The sequence below is a fragment of the Pseudopodoces humilis genome, chromosome 7, assembly GCF_049639895.1.
Source record: "Pseudopodoces humilis isolate 2021_Gansu_Grassland_sample_001 chromosome 7, ASM4963989v1, whole genome shotgun sequence".
Lineage (NCBI taxonomy): Eukaryota > Metazoa > Chordata > Aves > Passeriformes > Paridae > Pseudopodoces > Pseudopodoces humilis.
Genome location: NC_142206.1, coordinates 6,967,501 through 6,986,809, shown reverse-complemented (window position 1 = coordinate 6,986,809; position 19,309 = coordinate 6,967,501). Strand labels below are relative to the sequence as shown.

Here is a 19,309-nt window from a genome sequence, read left to right as displayed (position 1 = left end):
TTTCTTTCTATATAAAAACCAAGGTACATGTTTAATGGAGTCCTCTGATATGTTATTTACTCAGCCTACTCTTGCGATCTGTTTAATCAGAGTTCTGCTCGAAAACACAAAGGACCCGTGATTTGGGGTGCTCCTGTCTATGCAAACATCAGGAGGAACACACAGCTGATCAGTGTTTTTACAAGTGCACACACACTCCACAATTAGGTTGAAGGATGCCATGTCTGGTTAACACAGCACAAGTTAGCTGAAAAGGAAACTTTCACCCCCCACACACATAACAAAGAGCCGTGATTTCTATTAGTGCATTTCATACCATACATGCTGATTACCAGGCTGTGCTTCATTGTTAGCAGAGATTACAGCTGGGATAAGCTGCAGCTTTTTCTTAATTGCTATTATGATGACTGAATTTTTGTTTTGTGTCAAGCATTATTCACACATTATACTCCAAAATTTGATCCCTCTATGATGCATTATTGATTCCATGCAGGCAATCATACCGCCGCCAATGTGAAGAATTAATTTGGGCTATTCTGCTTGATTTGCATTGCTCCATCATAGCAGAACATAGTTCTGTAGGGAGGCACAAATTGAAAAGGGAGATTTAACAAAATACAGAAAATGCTGCTGCCTTTTAAAAGAGATGAGTCTTAAGGAGGAGGAAAAAAAACCCCAAAAAACCCAAACCCAGCACAACACGTGTGGTCCAGAATGAAATAAGGTCAGTCAGCCAAATTCATCTTAGTCAGAGGAAGGTTACAAGAGTAGCCTTATGCCTCTAACAAAGTAAACTAGCTTGCTTCAACTTATATTGCCAAAGAAAACAACTGAACACCTCTTAGAGTGACACTGCTTCAAAGCCTTTGAAAGCCTGTTAGCTTCATTTGTTTTCCCAGCATAAGCAATACTCAAGCACTTAGTGTGTCTTTTATCCACAGGCCAGTCAACTGCAAAGCTGATCTAGAAGATGTCTAACAGATGCTCCACGTCTACTCATTTTTTTTTCAAAGTTCTACTGTGTTAACAAAGGAACTTATGAGATCTTAACAGAAAGAAAGCCCGGGATTTATTTTTTTTTCCCCCCCACCAATTAGATTATTTCACAGTTTTGGAATGCCAACTTAATTAGCACGGAATAAATTCAGAAGGGCATGACAACTAATACAGGGACTTTGATCTCACATTGGTCAACTCTTAGTCCAAATCTGATTGAATCTGCATACCAGGGGGCACTGACAATGATGCATTTCTACTTGGTCTCGTATTTTAAAGGTGTCAAGTCTTTGTGAAAAGCCCACATTATTTCATTGTCCCAAATGCTTCATGAAACAAAACCTCACATGCCATCCCAGAAACTAGATTCAAATTCTACATGCGTGAACATGCCAGAGAGAATTTAGAAATTTTAGAGATTTTAGAAATCAAACTTATAATGACTCAAAATGCTAGGTCTAAAATACTCCCTTTTTTTTTTTTTGGAGGCAAGGAAAGAGGGAAGAGAAACTTTAGTAGAAGACTTCTGGTCTTTCAATAGTCAAGCCTTCCTAATTATTTTCCAGTGCAGATCTAATTCAGTTGTAAAATAATAGAAGACAGATATGGGTTGGGGAATAAAAATCATATAATTTCAACTTAATAGCACTGAGCAGCTTTCAGAAGTAGTCACAAAACATGGTTAGCATGACCCCAACACAGGAAAGTAAGTGACTTTGAATCACAAGTTATTTTCCTCATAAATATTTTAAAAAGCAATACATATATTCAAGTAAAATCAATGCTACTGCCAAAAAGCCCAACTTCCAATTTCTCCCAAACTCTTTTGCTCCCTGTGAAAAGCTGTTTCCTGTCTACAGTCTTACAAATATTCAGTCATTTCTCTTCCTTTCAAATGGCAACAGCCTATGACTTTTTCTTCTTTTTTTAACAGTTAAAGAGGTTTCTGAAATAAATTTTAAAAGATCAGGGAAATCCATTCCACAGCCCACTTCATCCATTTCTACAGGTGGAATGAAATAAGGAGATAATAGCTCGAAATGCTAGCTGTTAAAAGTTAAGATGCAGTTCCCACTTTCCATGCACAAAGTGCCACACCAAGGTGGAGGTCCTTGGCAAGAAGCAGCGCCATGGATGGAAGTCCATGTGGATGGCTACAGAAGCCTTCTGCTCTGCCTCAGTTTCAATCCTTGCTTTCAGTGTATGAGCTATGAGGGAAGACCTAAGCCACAAAGCAGCCTTAGCAAAAAAAAAAAAACCCAAAAACCTCATTAAAAAGTTGTGATCGGACTTACCACCTTCGTCCCGGAAACTACTGATGACTGAGCAGTTAAGTTGCACACCCTGGCAGGCAACGTGCAAAAGATAGCATCAGGTCATTCAGGCTGCTAACTAACACTGTCTGATATCCCTCACATCAATTTGTTCCCCTTAAGCACCCTTGATAAGGACTAGTCAGCTTAAAAAAATAAGCATATGTGAAGTCCTAAAATCAGTCAAGCTCTCCTTCAGCTTCATTCATAAAATTACAACCCAAATGAATCTCCACTTCTGCTATTAAAAGAAGGGAGGAAATTCTTAGAATAAACTGATGCTTTTTGGGTTGTTTTTTTTTTTTTTTTGCCACAGAGGCTTATTAGCTTATTGTCATTATGTTTATAGCTATGAAGAAAAGCTGTGAGAAACAGATATTAAAGGCGCACATTAAAGAGACCTAAATGGCATGCAAATGAAAGGGAAAGAAAAATCTCAAAATTAGATTTACAATAAAAGCTGTTAAAACAAACAGGCTAAAATGGATACATCAGAGTAACTCGCAGGAAAAAAAAAACCACTACACAGATATTTAAAAAAAGAAAAATCAAGCTGTTTCTGCTATGTCCTTCAACAAACAGACTGGAGTAAACCCTTCTTGGCTGTCCGATCATGTCAGAGATGAGGTAAAAAAAAAAATAAAGAGCAAGCATGCTTTTACCTACACGAGATAAAAACATCAGAAGCTCAGAGCAGAACACTCTGAAATGCACAGCGCACATCTGTCTCAAAACTACTTATTTCTGCATTAGCAGCACACGGAAGACACCGAGCACAGGCTCACACAATCTCAGCCCACCTACCGTCCTCCTTGTCCAGCACCATCATCTCCGCAATCAAGAAAAGTCCGGGCACGGATGCTTCTTCTCCAGCAGCCTCCGCTCAGGGGAGAGGAGAGCAAGTCTCTGGGAACACAAATGAGCTACGGTACAGCTGATCGTCCTCTAGCAGCAAGTGAGCTCTAATTACCCAGTTGTCCAGCTTTTAACCTAGATTGCACTCAGTTAGAATTACACTCAGAAATAAAGCACTTTGCAGATACAAAAGCAGTCTCACCTACTTTTGTGCCTCAGAATTGCAAGGAACTAAAACTGCAATTTAGAAAGAAGGGGGATCGGAGCTGTTTCTTTGGTTCTCACCTTCTAAATGGCTCAATTTACACAGTATAATCTATTTTAATGTAATTGCCTTTGATAGCTCATAACCCTGGCTGTTGCAACCACACAGCTTTCAGCCTTATAAAGTGTTTTCCCTCTGGATTTAAGCCGCCTCTAAATCCGAAATTATATTCAGAGAGGGTAGAATACCTAAACCCGAGCAGCGCTGCCTCTGCCTCTCAATTGGCGAGCCTTGCACACTTGCTGTGAATAAATGCACGCGTTTGGCAGGGCCCCCGCTGGCGCTGCTGCCGGGCTCTCCTGGCGGAGCGCGGCTCCCCGGCTCAGCAGCACCACCTGCAGCCCGCCCGGCCCCCGCCCAGGTGCCGCGGGGCCACCTGCGCCGCCGCCCCTTTGTCCCCCGGGCCCGGGGGATGCTCCCTCCGCCGCTGCTCCCTCCCTGCCAGCGGGGCCGTGGCTGGCGCCACACAGCAGCTCACACAGGCTCACAACTCTCCGCAGCGGATGCCGGCTGCCTTACACCGGCCCCGCCGCTGCCCGGCTCCGTTTCACGCGTCTCCGGTGACCTAAAACTTGATACTAATTTTTCTGAACAAATATTTTGGGTTTGTTTTCACGTGACGGTGTTAGGTTCAGGGTGTACTCCGGGGAACGCAGCTCCATTTTCACTAGGTCGATGTTAAAATGAATTTCCCTAATCAAACGCGATGCAGACCCTTAACAGGTTTGCTGCACTTTTCAGAAATGCCATCGATGCTCAAATAAAAAGTGACAAGTTGGGGGCCCACATATTTTATCCTTCGTCCTGCAACTCCTGTTCCTTTTTCAGACAGGTCATCTGTTGCCTCCAATGGCCCTCGCAAGGACTGAGGGATCAGACACTTCGCTACCAAGATCAACAGCACCGTTTCACCCATCTCAGTCTTTTAATCTGAGAAAACATTTCATTTCTGCTTTAATGATACTTCTTCCTCCCCTTTACAACTGATACAACGATACTCTAAAGAGCATGATAGCGGGCTCAAGTTATATATCCTTAATACCAATTTTTAATTAGATTCCTTATCCCCAGCTGAAGTGGCTTTTCCTTCCCCTTTCATTCACAATACTTAATCCTAAAAGTCCTTGAGAATATTTGATGTTAAATGTATCGTTTTACACTGAACTGTTTTCATCTAGTGCTTCCAACAACTCCTGTTTCCTAGTGATTAGTTTGCAAGCATTGAATATGTTTTTTTAGCATAAGAGCGCAACCACCATAAATAATCATTTTCTTTTAGGAAGTGTTACAAGCTAAAAAGGAGGAGGACTTTATCCCAAAGATTAAAGTCTAATAGTTAAAAGCATCCACACAAAAATTCAAAAAACAGAGCATTTTCTAGATTTGAGGCACTTCAACACTTTCAATATACTACTGGCCTCCATCAGAAAACGGTGAACTCCAAAAATGTTCCATCTTTCTGTCTGTGTACTTTTCAACCTTGCCACCTTCAAAAGGACAGACTTACCACAAAATACATGGTACATTTCAACTTCCACTACTTGGTAACTAAAAGAAAGGCAAGGTTTTGATAAAAAATGAAGTTAGCCATTGCCTGTCACGGCTGACTTCTGCAGCAGAGCAAACTAGCAGATATAATGCACTCTAGAAAAATATGCAGTACCAGACCAGTGTGCATTTTATTCCTTTACTGCTCCATCATGTCACAGAGGCTGGATTATACACCCTGTGCAGACAGATTTTTTTAAACACTTTATCTGCTTACTCATTTCACACACCAACAATTAAAAAAAAAAAAGTTTTCTAACCCCCAACACATTTGTACAGCAATTTAAGTCAACTACAATTAACACAATCTGTTGGAATTAATCATGCTACCTGATGTCAGTTTACTTTTTTAAGCAGAAATCTGGTCTTTGCGATCAAAACATTTACGCATTTGAGAAATATCTTAACTCTCATTATCTCGAAATTTATAAATGCGCTGCACGGTGCGTAGGTTGGCTTGCCCACAGCAAATTCTGCAGTGATTTACACAGTGGAACTGACTAAAATGCGGGCCCTGAAGTTTTTCTCTCTCAACCTCTCTCTCCCCCACCACTCTCTCAGCTCCTAACGTTTTCCCTCTTCTCTCAGTTCCTAACATTTGTTCGGGGAAGATACCTGCCAAAGTTCCACGGTGAACCAGTATTTTCTAATATCAAGTCTTGTTGCATCAGTCAAGTTACATTATGTCACTTCAAACATACAAAATGCTGTTACCTCCCTGACAAAACTTGACGCGATGCCACAACACATCAAGTCAGAAACATTATTATTGTTGTTATTTTTTCAGTCTGCCCCTTCATCCTCAATGATATCTATGAAGACCCACAGAAAAGTATTACTGAGTCTCTCTACTACTTCTCGGCACCACGGAGCGTGCTTGCCAAGGAAGCTTTTTGCTCAGAAACCCGGGGTGGAAACACAAACCCGCAGTTATCGCGCCGCTGGGGCAGTCCTGGCGTCACATTGGGGCTGGCACACAGCCCTAAGGCCCCGAGCTGCAAGAATGGGCAGCTGCCTCTGAGGCCAATGGCCATGGCCCAGCTTCCCAAGTTGCCTTTAGGGATGCAAAAGCAAGGGGCACACATCTACAAGGCAGCAAGTGTCCTCCCTGAGATGCACAGGGACTTCTGGGAGGGGTAATCCTGAAATCCTGCCTTCTCTATGCAATAATAACTATGAATACCCCCAGCGCTGCCAGAGACCTCAAAAGAGAATCCCTCAAAGAAAAACTCTACATGGCAAAGCCATTTAAATCAAGGGGAGAACTGGACAGTAGCCACAACGTGGGGATTTTTAGATGGTAAAAATCAGACTGGCTTCTGGGAAAAAGAAAAATAAAAGGAGAAAAAAAAGGCCCATTTATTGGAGTAAAACAGACCCATTTTTTATTAACAAGCTCATTGAAGCTTGATTTCAAAAGGAGTTGGTTTAGTTAGCAAAAGCTTCCATTTTAGTCCATTTGTAACCTATGCAGGTCCAGCATCCCCTTTTAACATTCACAGATGAGCAGGCAAGCGGAGCCCATTTGAATCAGGCAGAAAGAAACTTACAAAGGTAAAATGACCTCTTCATAAAAAGAGTTTCTTCTCCGAGTCTCACCTTCTGTCCCTCATTTCTCCAGTGCATTGTTAAAAGTGACCATAATATCTCCTTGAGTATAACTACTCCATCAACAGCACAGGAGATTCCCAGGCATTACCGCACCTTGTTGCTCTGATGTTCGCATTCCTCTCATCAGGGGTTTGTTTCCTACTTTGCTCCTTTTTTAAGTGCACCCCGCACTAATTTCCTCCTTACCTCTCCCATCCACCACCATTATTCCCTTTTATACACAGCCACTCATGAAATCTCCTGGAAAGAGGCTGTTGAGAACTGTCTGGATAATCAAGGGTTCTAGTTTCATTTCCTTACAGCACTGTCAGGCCAGCCCTGAGCTCCTCGTGTTTAATGAGTACATCTGAGACACTTGAAAGAGCCCAAACACCCCTATTAGGAAACCCTCTTCAGATCTCGGTCTCTCCTCGCAGCTCACCTGTGCCTCTCGCCCCTGCAACGGAGACAGCATCCTGCTGGCAGCCTGTCAATCACACGGAAAGACACGGGCTGGCAGGCACCCCCCGACAGAGTCACCGGGATGAAGACATCACCCGGTTATTATTATTATTAAGGGGTATTAATAGAGATGTTAAGAGCCCTTCCTCCCTTTTCCTCCAGCAGCTGAGCAAAACTGAGGGGACTCTCGCAATGCAGGTTACTCCTGAAAGTGAGGTCGGGGAGAAACACAAACCCTGTTCCACACACCAGTAAGAAATTACTCGTGTTTAATTCCTCGGTCATTACTTAACCTTTTAACCTAAGTGCACAGGGGGGCGAGGGATGAGGAAAGTCTTTCTACTCTTCTCTCTGACCAGTTAGATAAGTTCATTCCCTCTTCCCCAACACACGCGCTTTCCACTGGAGCACTAGACCCCATTAATAACACTACATCAGTTTGCTTCAGAGGGCTTCAAGAAACTGGAGGAAAAAGAGCTGCCGGGAGAGGGATTCTCCGAGGGCCCGGAGGCATGTGACGAGCGTGCAGGAGCGAGCTCCCTCCCCACGCACCTCTCTGGGGCAGCGAGCATTTAACCTTGTGCTTGTCAGCGCTCCGGCCCCCTCCCACACGCCAGCCCGGATCGCTCTTCGTGCCCCGTCCCACTCGGCGGTGTCGCGGCGGGCAGACTCTCCCCGTTCTGAGGCAGAAACTCCGGATCAAAAGAAAAGGGGAAGGGGGAGGAAAAGAGGGAAGGAGGGAAAAAAAAATAAAAAAAAAAAAAGAAAACAGCGAAGGAGAGCATCTCCCACTTGTCTCTTGAGCCTGGCATCCACTTTTCCGAGTTGAAGCCCCCGCCAGCCCGACACAGGGACGTTCTGTGGCCCTTTACACAAGCAGGCAGGGCCGCCCAGCCCGCAGTGGGAGCGCGGGGCGGCGTTCGGGCGCCCGCGGCCTCGGGAGCCGGCGGAGCTGGCCCGGCAGGGACCCACGCCGAGGCCACCGCGGCTGATGGCGGCCCGGTGCGGCGGCCGCGGTGCCAGACCCCCCCCGGCCGGCCGCAGCGCTCAGCGGGGCCGCTGCCAGCCGCTGCCGCGTCCCCGCCGCGCCGCCCGGCCCGGCCACCGCGGAGAGCGCCCCCGGCCGCCCCCGGCCCCCTTTGTGAGCGGAGCGGAGCGGGACGGGCCGGGCAGCAGCGCCGTGCCGCGGTGCGGGGCAGCTCCCCCGGCCCCGCCACCTTCCCCCGGGCCCCCGGCCCTGCCTCCCCGGCCGGGCGGGAGCGGCGGCCCCCGCGCCCCGATCCCACCTACCGTCCTCCTTGTCCAGCACCATTGTCCCGGGCGCCGAGGGCGGCCGCCGCCGCCGCCGCTCCGGCTCCTTGGGGCGCTCCCCCTCCAGCCGCCGCTCTCGGCTCCGGGGCGGGCGAGGCGCCGGGCCGGGCACCGGGGCGCTGCCGAGGCGGGGGCAGCGGCGCGGCCGCCCCGGCGCTGCCCCGGGACGCGAGTTTGGAGCGGGGCTGCGGGCGGGCTACGGCCGCGCTGGGCGGCGGAGAGCTGGAGCCGCGCTCCTGCAGCAGCCGCCTCGCCCCCGGCCCCGCCGCTGCAGCTCGAGTGCCAGTTTAGGGATCAAAGAAGAAGGGAAGCGGAGGGGGGGGAGAGAGGAAAAAGGTAAGGGAGGACCAATATCGGGGGCTGCTCCCCCTGCTCCGTCCTTGCCCAACCTGCGCTGTCAAAAATTGTCTTAATGTAATCGCGTGTGATCGCTCACAACCTCTCTCCCCTTCGCTGTTGCTACTGCAAGAGCTTTCCAGGCTTCTAAAGTGCTTTTCTCTTGATTTCACTCTAAATCTAAAATTATATTCAAAGGAAGGGGGGGTGGGAGGGAGGAAAGATGTGAACCTATCACTGAAAGCAAAAGCACTTGCCGCCTGCCTCGCTCGCTCGCTCTCTCTCTCAATTTATGTGCTTTGCACTCTCTCCTGCTGCTGAATAAATGCACACATTTCCCAGGGACCCTCAGATTCCCCTGTTAATTAAATCAATTCATTATGCTCAGATCTGATTAGCAGCCCCTTCCCCCCCTCTTTGAATCAATTATTCAATACACAAACATAATTGCCTGTGCCAGAGGTGTCTAAGTATTAGCTTATTTAACTCCAAGGACACTAATTACCCCTAGGGCAAGGGAACTTTTCTCATTAATTCTGACAAAACACAAAAGCACAGTTAAAGTGTGTGTGTATATACGTGTGTGAGAGAGAAGATGGGGGAGCGCACAGCCGAGGAAGGGAGGCATTACTCTAACGCACGTGTTACTGTATAAATAAGCTCAATTTTTCTTTCTACCTTCGTGATAGATTTTCCCCCACATCTCGCCTTTGCTAAACTTGCCCTGTCTGCCTCTCTGTTTTTAAAGTAAGGAACAGATTGGCATTGCGATGGTGTCAGCTCTGGAGTGAAAGCGCGCGCCTTCAAAACCAAAAAGTATATGGGACAGATAGGGAGCAAAGCAGAATTTGAAAACAGTTTGCTAAAGCAGAAAAGTCTGCGGCAGACAATCTTCTGTGTTTTAAAAACCTGTGAAAAGCGTAACCCTCTGAAGCAGCAGGTAAGATGATACATAATCTAGTATGTACTGGGAACAGTTCTGAATTGTTTACCATTTGAATTAATGTCAGTGCCCACTATTAATGTACTTGCTTCCTACGTTTACCATAATGGGCTTGATTTCCATTAGCTGAAGCTGGAATGCTAAAAAGAGCCCAGGCAAGACTGATGCAAACCGAGATCGACCATCATTGTGGTGTCTGAGACGCATGACTTCTGGCTGGCATGTTACCCAAGTTTTACCTCTCTGTGAACTTCCTTTAAATTTTTTTTTTTTTTTAAAAAAAAAGGGTAAGAAAAAAAGAAGTAGTAATTGATTCCCCCAAATTAGGTTTTTACTTTCTAAAGACCTACTGTATTGTTCATGTCCTCAATGTGAACAGAAGTATTGAAGATTTCCTTTTTGTTTCCTTAGGCAATGCATGAGCTGATCCATTAATCCATTTGGCTTTATATATCAGGAAACTAATATTAGCTCAGCTCATCTATTAGCTTTTATTTAGGTCCCACCATGTTGCCTTTTTTTTGACTTTTCTTCAGGCTGGTTCCCCTTGAGGGGAGACAGATAATTTTGGATAGATTTTAGGGGGGCATAATGCTGTACATCATCTCGTGGGAACTGTCATGTCCTCAGTTCCCCATCTTCACATTCACCCCTGTCAAGATACCCATTATTAAACTTGCCTGTTTGGCAACTCTACCCACTCTCTTTAAGGCACACCTTGTACACATCACCTATAGCCAAGGGGGTCACAAACCCCACAAGCACCTCCTCTTCACCCCCACAATAACCAAACAAACCCAGAGCTAAGACTGCTTGGCAACAAACAATAAATATGACTGAGAACATGGAGTTGTGTTTCATTAGTGCAGTATGTTTTTCTGTGAGTACACACATATAAGGATAAAAACGCTTTCAGCTTTGTAACACAACAAACCCTGTTAATTCTCTGGTTTTTAATTTCCACTCTGTGGCACATACTGCACCCACAGGAACTTGGTCCTTCTAACTCCGTGAATCTTCTTTGTTTTTTTTTTTTCCCTCCTTTGAAAGAGCACAGCAGCACTTGAAAAATACTGACTCTTGGAGAACATAGTGCATCAGCACATTTCTGAGCGTGCTTTTGGTCCTTGAGCCCATTCCGTCTCACTGTGGCCAAGGAGACTTTTGGGTCCAAAGCCAGAATTTCAAGATCTTGGTATGCAGTTCTTGAGCCTTAATTCTGAGCTTGCCACAGGGATGGTGTGGTTTAATCTGAGCACAGACTTCCTGAGTGGCAGAAGTTTGTCTGCGTGCACTGGAGCTCAGGGTCACTGTTGGGATGCCAAGGGTAGAACAGGAAGAAACTGAGGAAACAGAGGCCGACTTTGGTATCGTTCTTCAGAAAGGGTGTTTGTGCTTGAGCCAGCAAAGGTGGGGTCACTGGGCATGAAAATGACCTGGAGGGAAAAAGGAAGAGAGAATTTTGCACTTCTGTAGGCACATGGGAGAGCGTCACACAAGGGCAGAAAAATAATGCCAAAACTACCAAAACATTTCATTGCCAAGCACACATCCTGCAGCTTGAACAGTCTGCTGCAATCCTGCAGTCAGAGTCATGGGGATTTTTAGGTTTACAACTTTAATAAGGTGAAGAGACAAACCCCAGCGTAAAGGTCCCCACTCTAAGTAAATTACTTTTTCTAGTGTGGTGAAGCATTGTCCTGCGTTTGTTTCCATTATATCTGCTCAGTGAGTAATTTCAGAGGAGTGAGAAACTTCCAGTAATTTTTGAGCCTCCTTCACCCAGCAGATTAAAAGTCTCATACAAAGAATTTTACCACACTTAGTTTTTTTAGTACCTTGACACTAGAGAGGAACAGCTAGATTACTCCTTTAAAAAGCACTTTTGTGTGGGCAACCGGCCCCATAACGAGTTATTGGGAAAAGTTGACACAGATCAGTGTCTAGGAATAAACCTCAGCTCCCCAACCCTCTGTTCTCTGGAACAAAGCACTAAAGCAGCTCGCTGCTGGAGGAGGACCAGACAGCACCGTTGCTGAGGTGCCACTTCATCACTGATGGTTTTCATTCAATTATGGTGCCTCACCCATTCCCTGGATAGGCAGCTCTGAGGAGCCATCACCCTCCAGACTGCAGAAACTACAGAAAAAAGGGAACAGCTGTGCTCTGCCTAGGAAAGTTTCTGGTCCAATACTAATTCCTGCTCTTCCTAGTGTGTGAGGGAAGAGGCATGCAGGAATAAACGCACCTTTGTGCAGCCAGGGCTTGGGCTCAGACCTCTGGGTCTAACTTGAGGCTCTTGCTCACTAGCTGCTCATACTTTTTCCCTTTTTTCTTGAGCACAAGCAAGAGAAAATGAAGTTTCTTAAGTACAACACCCCATTCTTATTAAATTGCCAAGTCCGCAATATACTTAAGTCAAGCCTTTAGCAGACCCGTGAGGTTTCATATTATCCTATGCTTGAATGAGGCAGATGACTGGAGCAAAAACCAGCTAATGACATAAAAGCATTCTTCTACTTTCAGTCTCTCTTAATTAAGGACTTGGTTAATGTTTCAGTGTTGGGAATTATAAAGCTTCATCAGGGAGGTTAATATGTTATTTATTTTATCTTTCAGCTGACAGGATTAAAAAAAAAATCAAAATAAAAGTGAAGGTGATTAAGTCACGTGTGCCAGTCAGAATCCCACAGTGAAGCAGCACCAGGCTGTACCAAAGACTACCCTGCAAATGGTGAATTTAGCAGCTGTTCTCAAAGTCAGATTTCTCAGCAGATGAGGCTTCTGTCTGCCAGTTTGACACATGGGTTTTATTTCTTGAATTCACACAAATAACCAAGACAATTTGCGCAGGTCTGTACTAAATTAGCCACAAAATATCTCTGTATTTTTACCCATTTCAGAATCACTTGCACCTACCTTGCTGGTGTCAGAAGAGAGTGACCACGGGCCTGACCTCGTACCACAATTCAGCAGCCCTGTAACAGAGGAAAATCACAAGTGCTCTGAAAAGTTATGTTCACACACAACACGGGTGACAGTTCAAAAGACCACTTAAATACATACCTGAGATCTACAGACCTCAATTATTTCTAAACTCTGCCTTGCTCTACTTCTCTGCCTATGCATTGTGAAAATAAATCACTCCATTCCGTTACTATGTTTTATGTGAAATGAATGTTAAATTTTCCACAAATATAGGCTATCCCTTAATAAAGAAAATTTTGTATTAAAAATACAGCATCTCCTTTAATAGAAGAAAATGGCAGAGCTTCAAAAATAAAACATATAGAGAATGAGTTCTTTGCCACTGTGATATAAGGCTGGAACTTTAAGCCATTAGGCTTCACAATCTGTAATGACATTTAGAGAAATTTACAGTGGATAAATTAGTTATTCAGAAGTTTTGCTGCTGCTCTCCATAGCAAAAAATTAAAAAAATTATTTTAAAAAATGTTTTTGGGGTTTTTTTTTCCAAACATAAAAGTACCAAGACCTAAATTTTTGGACTGTTTCTTGTTTCAGAAGAAGTTTAATGGGCAGATTCTGCACCTCTCATGTCCAGAACAGCTTAGCTGCCATGGAATCCATTAAATTTCTTTCTACATGGGAAACTGGTGTCAGGAAGGTTTTGTGAATGGGTACAAACTGCTGGGGGGTGAGGTTGGGTGTGACATGCTGCAGATCTGCAGATCTGCCAGTGGCTCCTCAGCACCAATACTGGCAAGTGAACAACAGCTTTAGGAGCTGGGACAGGCTGGATTTACCTGGGAGAAGCATAAATAGAGGAGATGCTTTCCCAATAGAAGCCTCCTTCCACCTCTCAGAACTCTCCCAGGCTCAAGTGAGATGTGTTCTTCCATTTGTATGGTCCATCAGGTCTCAAGAGTGATGTAAGATTTCAATCCATATCAAACTGAAGTTCAGCAAAAGTTTAGGAATGCACCTTTAGCTCAATCTTCCTGAGCAAACCAACACATGGACTCTGACTCTGCCACCTCTTCACACAGCTGTGCCTGTGCAGTTTCTTTAAAGTAGAAATGAATCCTTAATACACACACCTCAACAAAAAGACACGTCCAAACTTATGAATAAACTCCAGTGAAAGTATTTTCGTAACGTCCCTCGCTTTCATTTGGATCAATAATTAACTTTTCTGTATATTCTTCTCTACTTCAAAGTTCATTGCTACTGCAGTGTTGTCCTGCAGATAGTCCTGCATTTTACTCCTTACCTTGGTGGGTGCAGTAGATAGACCTGAGAGACAAATCTGGCTGTGAGACAACGTCTGCCTCAGTTGTTTCACGGGGGAATCCAGTGAGACAGTGCCTGCTTCTGGAGTGACACATGGAGCTCTCGGGCTTGTTGCCACATACTTGGTTATGATCAGAGCTTATTGCTCCAAGCCTGATGTCAAGCAGAGACTAATCAAAAGTGAGATGGGTGAACAGAGATGCAGCCATGGAGCTGCCTTTTCATAATCTCTTACTATCAGCTCTTCTTTAAACTGCAGCAGCGCACTGGGGTCGCAGACATGGAGCTAGGCCACAACATACTGTCCAAAAATCCCAGTGCTCTTCTTCAATAAGATAGCTTCTTTCTTCACTGCCATACACTAATGAGACCAGGCTTTTTCTGACAAAGTTGACACAGAATAATTGGAGATGGAAACACATGAATTGAAAAGATAAAATGCAATGCCAGGCTCACGTTGCTTTGTGATAACAATACCCTAAGACACTTCCAGTGTCCCCTATGTTTGTGTCTCCCTCTGCCTCTACTTGGCATGGATGACATTTACCAGGTCTTCACAACATCATTCTAATGACATATCACCTAAAAATGTTGATCCCAGTGGAAAATGGCTGCTGGCACAGGAGCTGTAGGTGCACACAAAGGATATGGTGTGGCAGCTGAACACACAACAGAGGAATTCCAGCTATTCCCATATCAGGGAGGGTCTGTTGCACTGGGCTGTGTTTTGCACTTGAATTCATCATCATCCAGTTCAATCTGAATCTAATGGTGATTATCTTCTCGATTCATTAATGTGTGAGATGAGAAAACACATACACAAACCAAAGAGATTAATATTTTGGTGTTTGTTTGTTTGTTTTGAAATAAATCCATCCTGTAAAATGACAAGACTTCTCTCTGAATGCAAAGACAGAAACAAGTTCAGTGAAGATGAAAGTTAGGGAAGATGTTCTGATAAAAGCAGGCGGGTGGAGGCTCTAATGAAGGCATACGCTATAGTGTACATCTTGCCAATATTTCTTAATGAATAATATGTGCACTCAGATGAGAATAGTATTGATTGAGGTCTGCAAGGAAAGTTCTCTAGGAAAAATTTTTATTCTAGGAGCAGAGTCCTTTTTGGAAGGTTTTGATCTTTTCCTGCTGCAACCTTTCTCCTCCCCTCTCTTTGTGCTACCCAAAGCAACTGACAGCCAAAAAATGAAAAGCCTCCCCTGCATCTAATGTATCTATCAGATCCAAAAAGGAATTTATACACCAATTCTAAGAATGGCTGCACCATTCTCTTTAACTGGTAGAGGACACAGCAGTGTATAATTAGGACTGGATTACTTCGCTCAGAACTGGAACAGAGAGCAGATGTCTCGCATTAATATTGGCATTTGATTTCACACACTTTCTTTGCCATGTTTGCAAAACCAATTTGCCTTCCTATCTTGGATCTTGCCTTTCGTTTGCTCTCAGGCTGCTGAAATGCAAACAAAAAGCCACCAGTGGCAGTATGAAAGTACATGTAGAAGTTCAGGCCCTTACAAAGTGGGTAGAGCTTAGGATTTAATTACTAACATAAAATATCAACTGATTTTCTGATTATGTTGATGAGAGATTGGTATGGTCGGTATGTTCCACTGATGTCAACTCAGACAGAAGAGGTCATGACATTATAACGCATTTGTGGATATAATCCAACAGTAAAGAAAGATACACCTCCTTCAAATTAAAGATACATCTCCTTCAAATTAATGTCATCAGACACCCCCTGTAATACTTGTGAGAGATGCATCCCCCTTCTCAAAGGTAGATAACCTTTTTTTCACCTGTTTTTCCACACAGGGGACTTCAGTCTTGATTTCACTCCAGTTCAATGTTTCAGATACAGAATCCTTCCAGAGGGCCTACAACAAAATTTCATGCTGTTAAAAATATTGGCCCCAATTCTGAACTCCAGCCAGCTTGCATTTGATAGCAGCTTTACGGCTGCAGCTGGGTTCTGGAGGTTTCTTAGGAGGCAAAGATGATCTGCCTTAATTTAGGAGCATCCAGAGGCTGATTGCAATGTTCCACACTCCAGCAGCACAGAATAACTGTGATATGGGCAGCATGCAAGCAGCAGGGGGATGCCGACGAACTCTAGAGTCGACACAGGGATGCAAACCAAATTGCCTCACCACTGAAACTCTTCTGCAGTGGTTGCTTTGGCTTCAAGACACACTGCTTGCTTCACTTGGTGATGGAGAATGCCCTTCAGACCCTGCCCTGTAGCACCAGGAACACGCCTGTAGCACCTGTTTGCAGGTGGCAGCACCTGTTTGTATCCTGCAGAGCTTTTCCCACAGAGGTGCCTTGGGAAGATGACTCAACTCTACCCAGACTTATATCCAAACCCTCAGTTCCTGCCTTTGTTCCCTTGTGATGCCAGACACTTAGAGAAGGAGGTGATTTCTGTGACAGGGTCTGAGAGACTGGGAGACTTTCCTCTTGTAGACCACCAAGTACATTCCCCATGAAAAACTTTTCTGTCTACTCTGTACACAATGGCAGCAACTCCTGTAGTCCTAAAGAATGTGTTGGATATCTGAACAAAATGACAAATTAGGAAAAGACAACTGAAATGTTGCATGGGTAATTTCACTTTATTCTGGCCCATCAGCAAATGACAGAAGTGTAAGGACTAAAACAAGAAAATAACCGGAAGAAAGGATAGTGGTTGCCACAGCTCTCTTTAAGCAGGTGAGAAACTCAGTTTGAAAGCTGTAAAGATAACTACAGAAGCGATATCATTCTCTCAGTGAGAGCTAGAAAAGCTTCTGTGCTCACAGGGAGGTCAGGAAGTGAGAGCCCAGTGGATCATTTTGTTAGGTTTTTAATGCTTCATGGCTCAGGGTCAGTCAGAAATCCCTGTCCTGAGGTCATGGTTGGGGCAGTCTGGAAAGCAATCTTTGCTGCTGCTGGCAAGCCCTGCTCAGGCTCTGCTCTTTCTCTCTCTCGTGGAAGATTATTACAGCCCACTCCTCCTGCTCATCACACCGTGGTTAAATTCACCCTGGGCACCAGCATTCAGCTTCTCCCATGTCACAAGTGGCCCCAAGGACCTTCCCTGTGGCATTCTGTCTGGACTGTTGCGATGTGGTGCAGCAAACAGCCGTCCAAAGCTAACCCCGGCAGCATTCGGGCCAGTAACATTCCTTACCATGCCTATGGATAAGCAAGGACTAATATTTATTTTTAGCTGCACATTTAAATAGCACAAGTGAGACAGAATGAGGAGCATGAATGGCAATAAACTTGTCTGATAACTAAGTAATGAGTCCTATTTTTGTGGCACTAGCCCCTCGTCAACGCTTGACGTGGGGAAATGGGATAATCATCTGTCTCTGAACCTGCCTAGGAGATGGTTTGACCTAGAAGAAGTTTGACTTAGAGGAAGCTGAGAAGCACAGTTTGGAGGGCCTCCTAATGACTACATCTGTTTTAAACAGACATATTTTGACTATAGCTTCCATACCAAACAGCCACCGGAGTCAAGTGATCACTTAAAAAGGCTGAGATAGAACTCTGCAGTATTTTACAGTGGATTTAATAGCTAAGCCTTCCAGGAAAAAATACCACCCTGCAAGCACACAGCTGAAGCATGGACATTTAATGAATGCTGCTCACTACCTAAATGTGAATTCACACTACAACACTCTTGCAAATGATCTATAATGCCTCGCATTCAAATTTGCATAAATATACCTCAAATATTTATAAATCAATGGATATAAGCACGTGTTTAAAAGTGAGTATCAAAAGTGCATACACACAGAGTTCTTACATGCTCTAATTAAACCAAATAATCACATTTTGCCTTATTAAATTAAACATTATAGAGATAAAATGTAGCTTGCCATCTAAACACTAAAATACTGTTAGAAAGAAGCGCTACTGCCAAAAAAGTATCAAGAAAGAGAACGTGCCCATGGAATAACACTTAATGGAAATGTAGCTGCAGGATCTAATGCCATGGAATGACTAACAATAATGTATATATTACTTTTAAACAGTTATGCAACAAATTTGGATAACTTTTCACTTCTCTGTCTGGTAGTCTAGTTTCAGCCTAGTGAGCTTAACTGTTCAGGATAAGCAGAAAGCAGTAAAAGACCCTGCTAACCCTCTTGCTCATTTAAAAAGATCTCCTCAGAAGCATTGAGAATTGCTTATTTACTGGTGTTTCCCTGCCTTCACTTAATTAGAGCTAATAAAACAACAGCAACAACCGTCCCTGATAATTTTTAAACTCTTTCCAACTAAGAAACCCTTTAATTATCAAGAGGTACGAAGAAGCACTGAGGACAGCTGTGGAGTTTGGAAAAAATTTCTTGTTGGGTCCCACTTTAAAGCTTTTATACACCTAAGAAATCTATCCCTCACCAAAAGGAAGTGATTAAAGTTTTTAAAGACTATAGAGAATTTTACACACAGTAGTGTGATATTCAGGACCAAGTAAATGTCATCTTAAGTACTTAAGTGAAGCAATTTTTTTTTGTACACTAGGAATCAGTTAAGTGGAAGGTGCTGAATTAAACTTACATTTGAATTGACTTAATTTCAAGAGATTATGCAATGTAATTCGAGAAAAATTTCAGAAAGCTTTCAGTCTCTGTTGTCTTCAGGATCACTGTGTTAAGTCTGGAAAAATGAAACACACCAGGGCAATATGACATGCTCAAGAGGAAATAAGTGCAACTAACAACAACAAAAGTGTTGCAATTAAGCCCACAATAACGCAGGTGGCATCACATGAGGAGGTCTCGGTCAAAAGAGACTCAGGCTGCACAAGGACACTGAGTTTGTTCAATTTCAGGGGAATCCAGTAAAACCCAGGTTTTCTTTCTACAAAAGAAAGTTAATTTGCCACATGTAATAACATGAATGAATGCTTTTCTCAAGAAAACATGACTTTGACACATATTAGGGACAAGGGGTACAATAAAACTTTTGGCAATGAGGCAGGAGGTCTTGCAGTTAAAGAACTAGACTGGAACTAGGGAGACTTGGAATTTAATCCAGGTCTGGCATGTTTTCCATACACTTCTAGCAAGTCTCTTGGGCACCAAAGCAAAAGTCAGGTGGCTGATAAAACTTTTCCTAAATGCTTAGGTGCTCTTGGCACAAACATTTAATTAGAAAATAGAGGCTAGATGGCTGACTAGACATAAATTAGGAGTGTAACCCTGGGCTAACACAACCCTGCCACCCATTCCCATACCCTCTTTTGGAATGGTGATTGTTTTCATTGTTTTTGTCATATTTTTATCTGTTTATGTGGGTTATGCCAGTGACTGGGGCTGAAGAATGATCCAATAACTGGTGCACAGCTTCCAGGGCAGCCTGTTGATGGCAAAGGGTGGGAATGGGCTGGCTTTGCTCACCACATGTGCAGCTCCTCAT

General features: G+C 44.0%; 1 protein-coding gene across 4 annotated transcripts in view; it reads right to left on the bottom strand.

The window, feature by feature from the left end:
* LMO1 (LIM domain only 1) overlaps positions 1 to 8,428 on the bottom strand; it is a 59,507-nt gene extending 51,079 nt beyond the window's left edge. The window contains exons 1-2 of one of the 4 annotated variants that reach the window (XM_088058315.1): positions 3,618 to 3,728; positions 3,114 to 3,215 (exon numbers count right to left, since the gene is read on the bottom strand). In XM_088058315.1, the coding sequence (XP_087914441.1) occupies positions 3,114 to 3,138 (25 nt within the window). In that variant the 5' untranslated portion in view covers positions 3,139 to 3,215; positions 3,618 to 3,728. Of the gene's footprint in view, positions 1 to 3,113; positions 3,587 to 3,617; positions 3,729 to 8,319 lie in introns of those variants that run through there. The other 3 variants (XM_088058316.1, XM_088058317.1, XM_005529014.3) reach the window with 3 other exon arrangements.
* Positions 8,429 to 19,309: the final 10,881 nt, after the last annotated feature.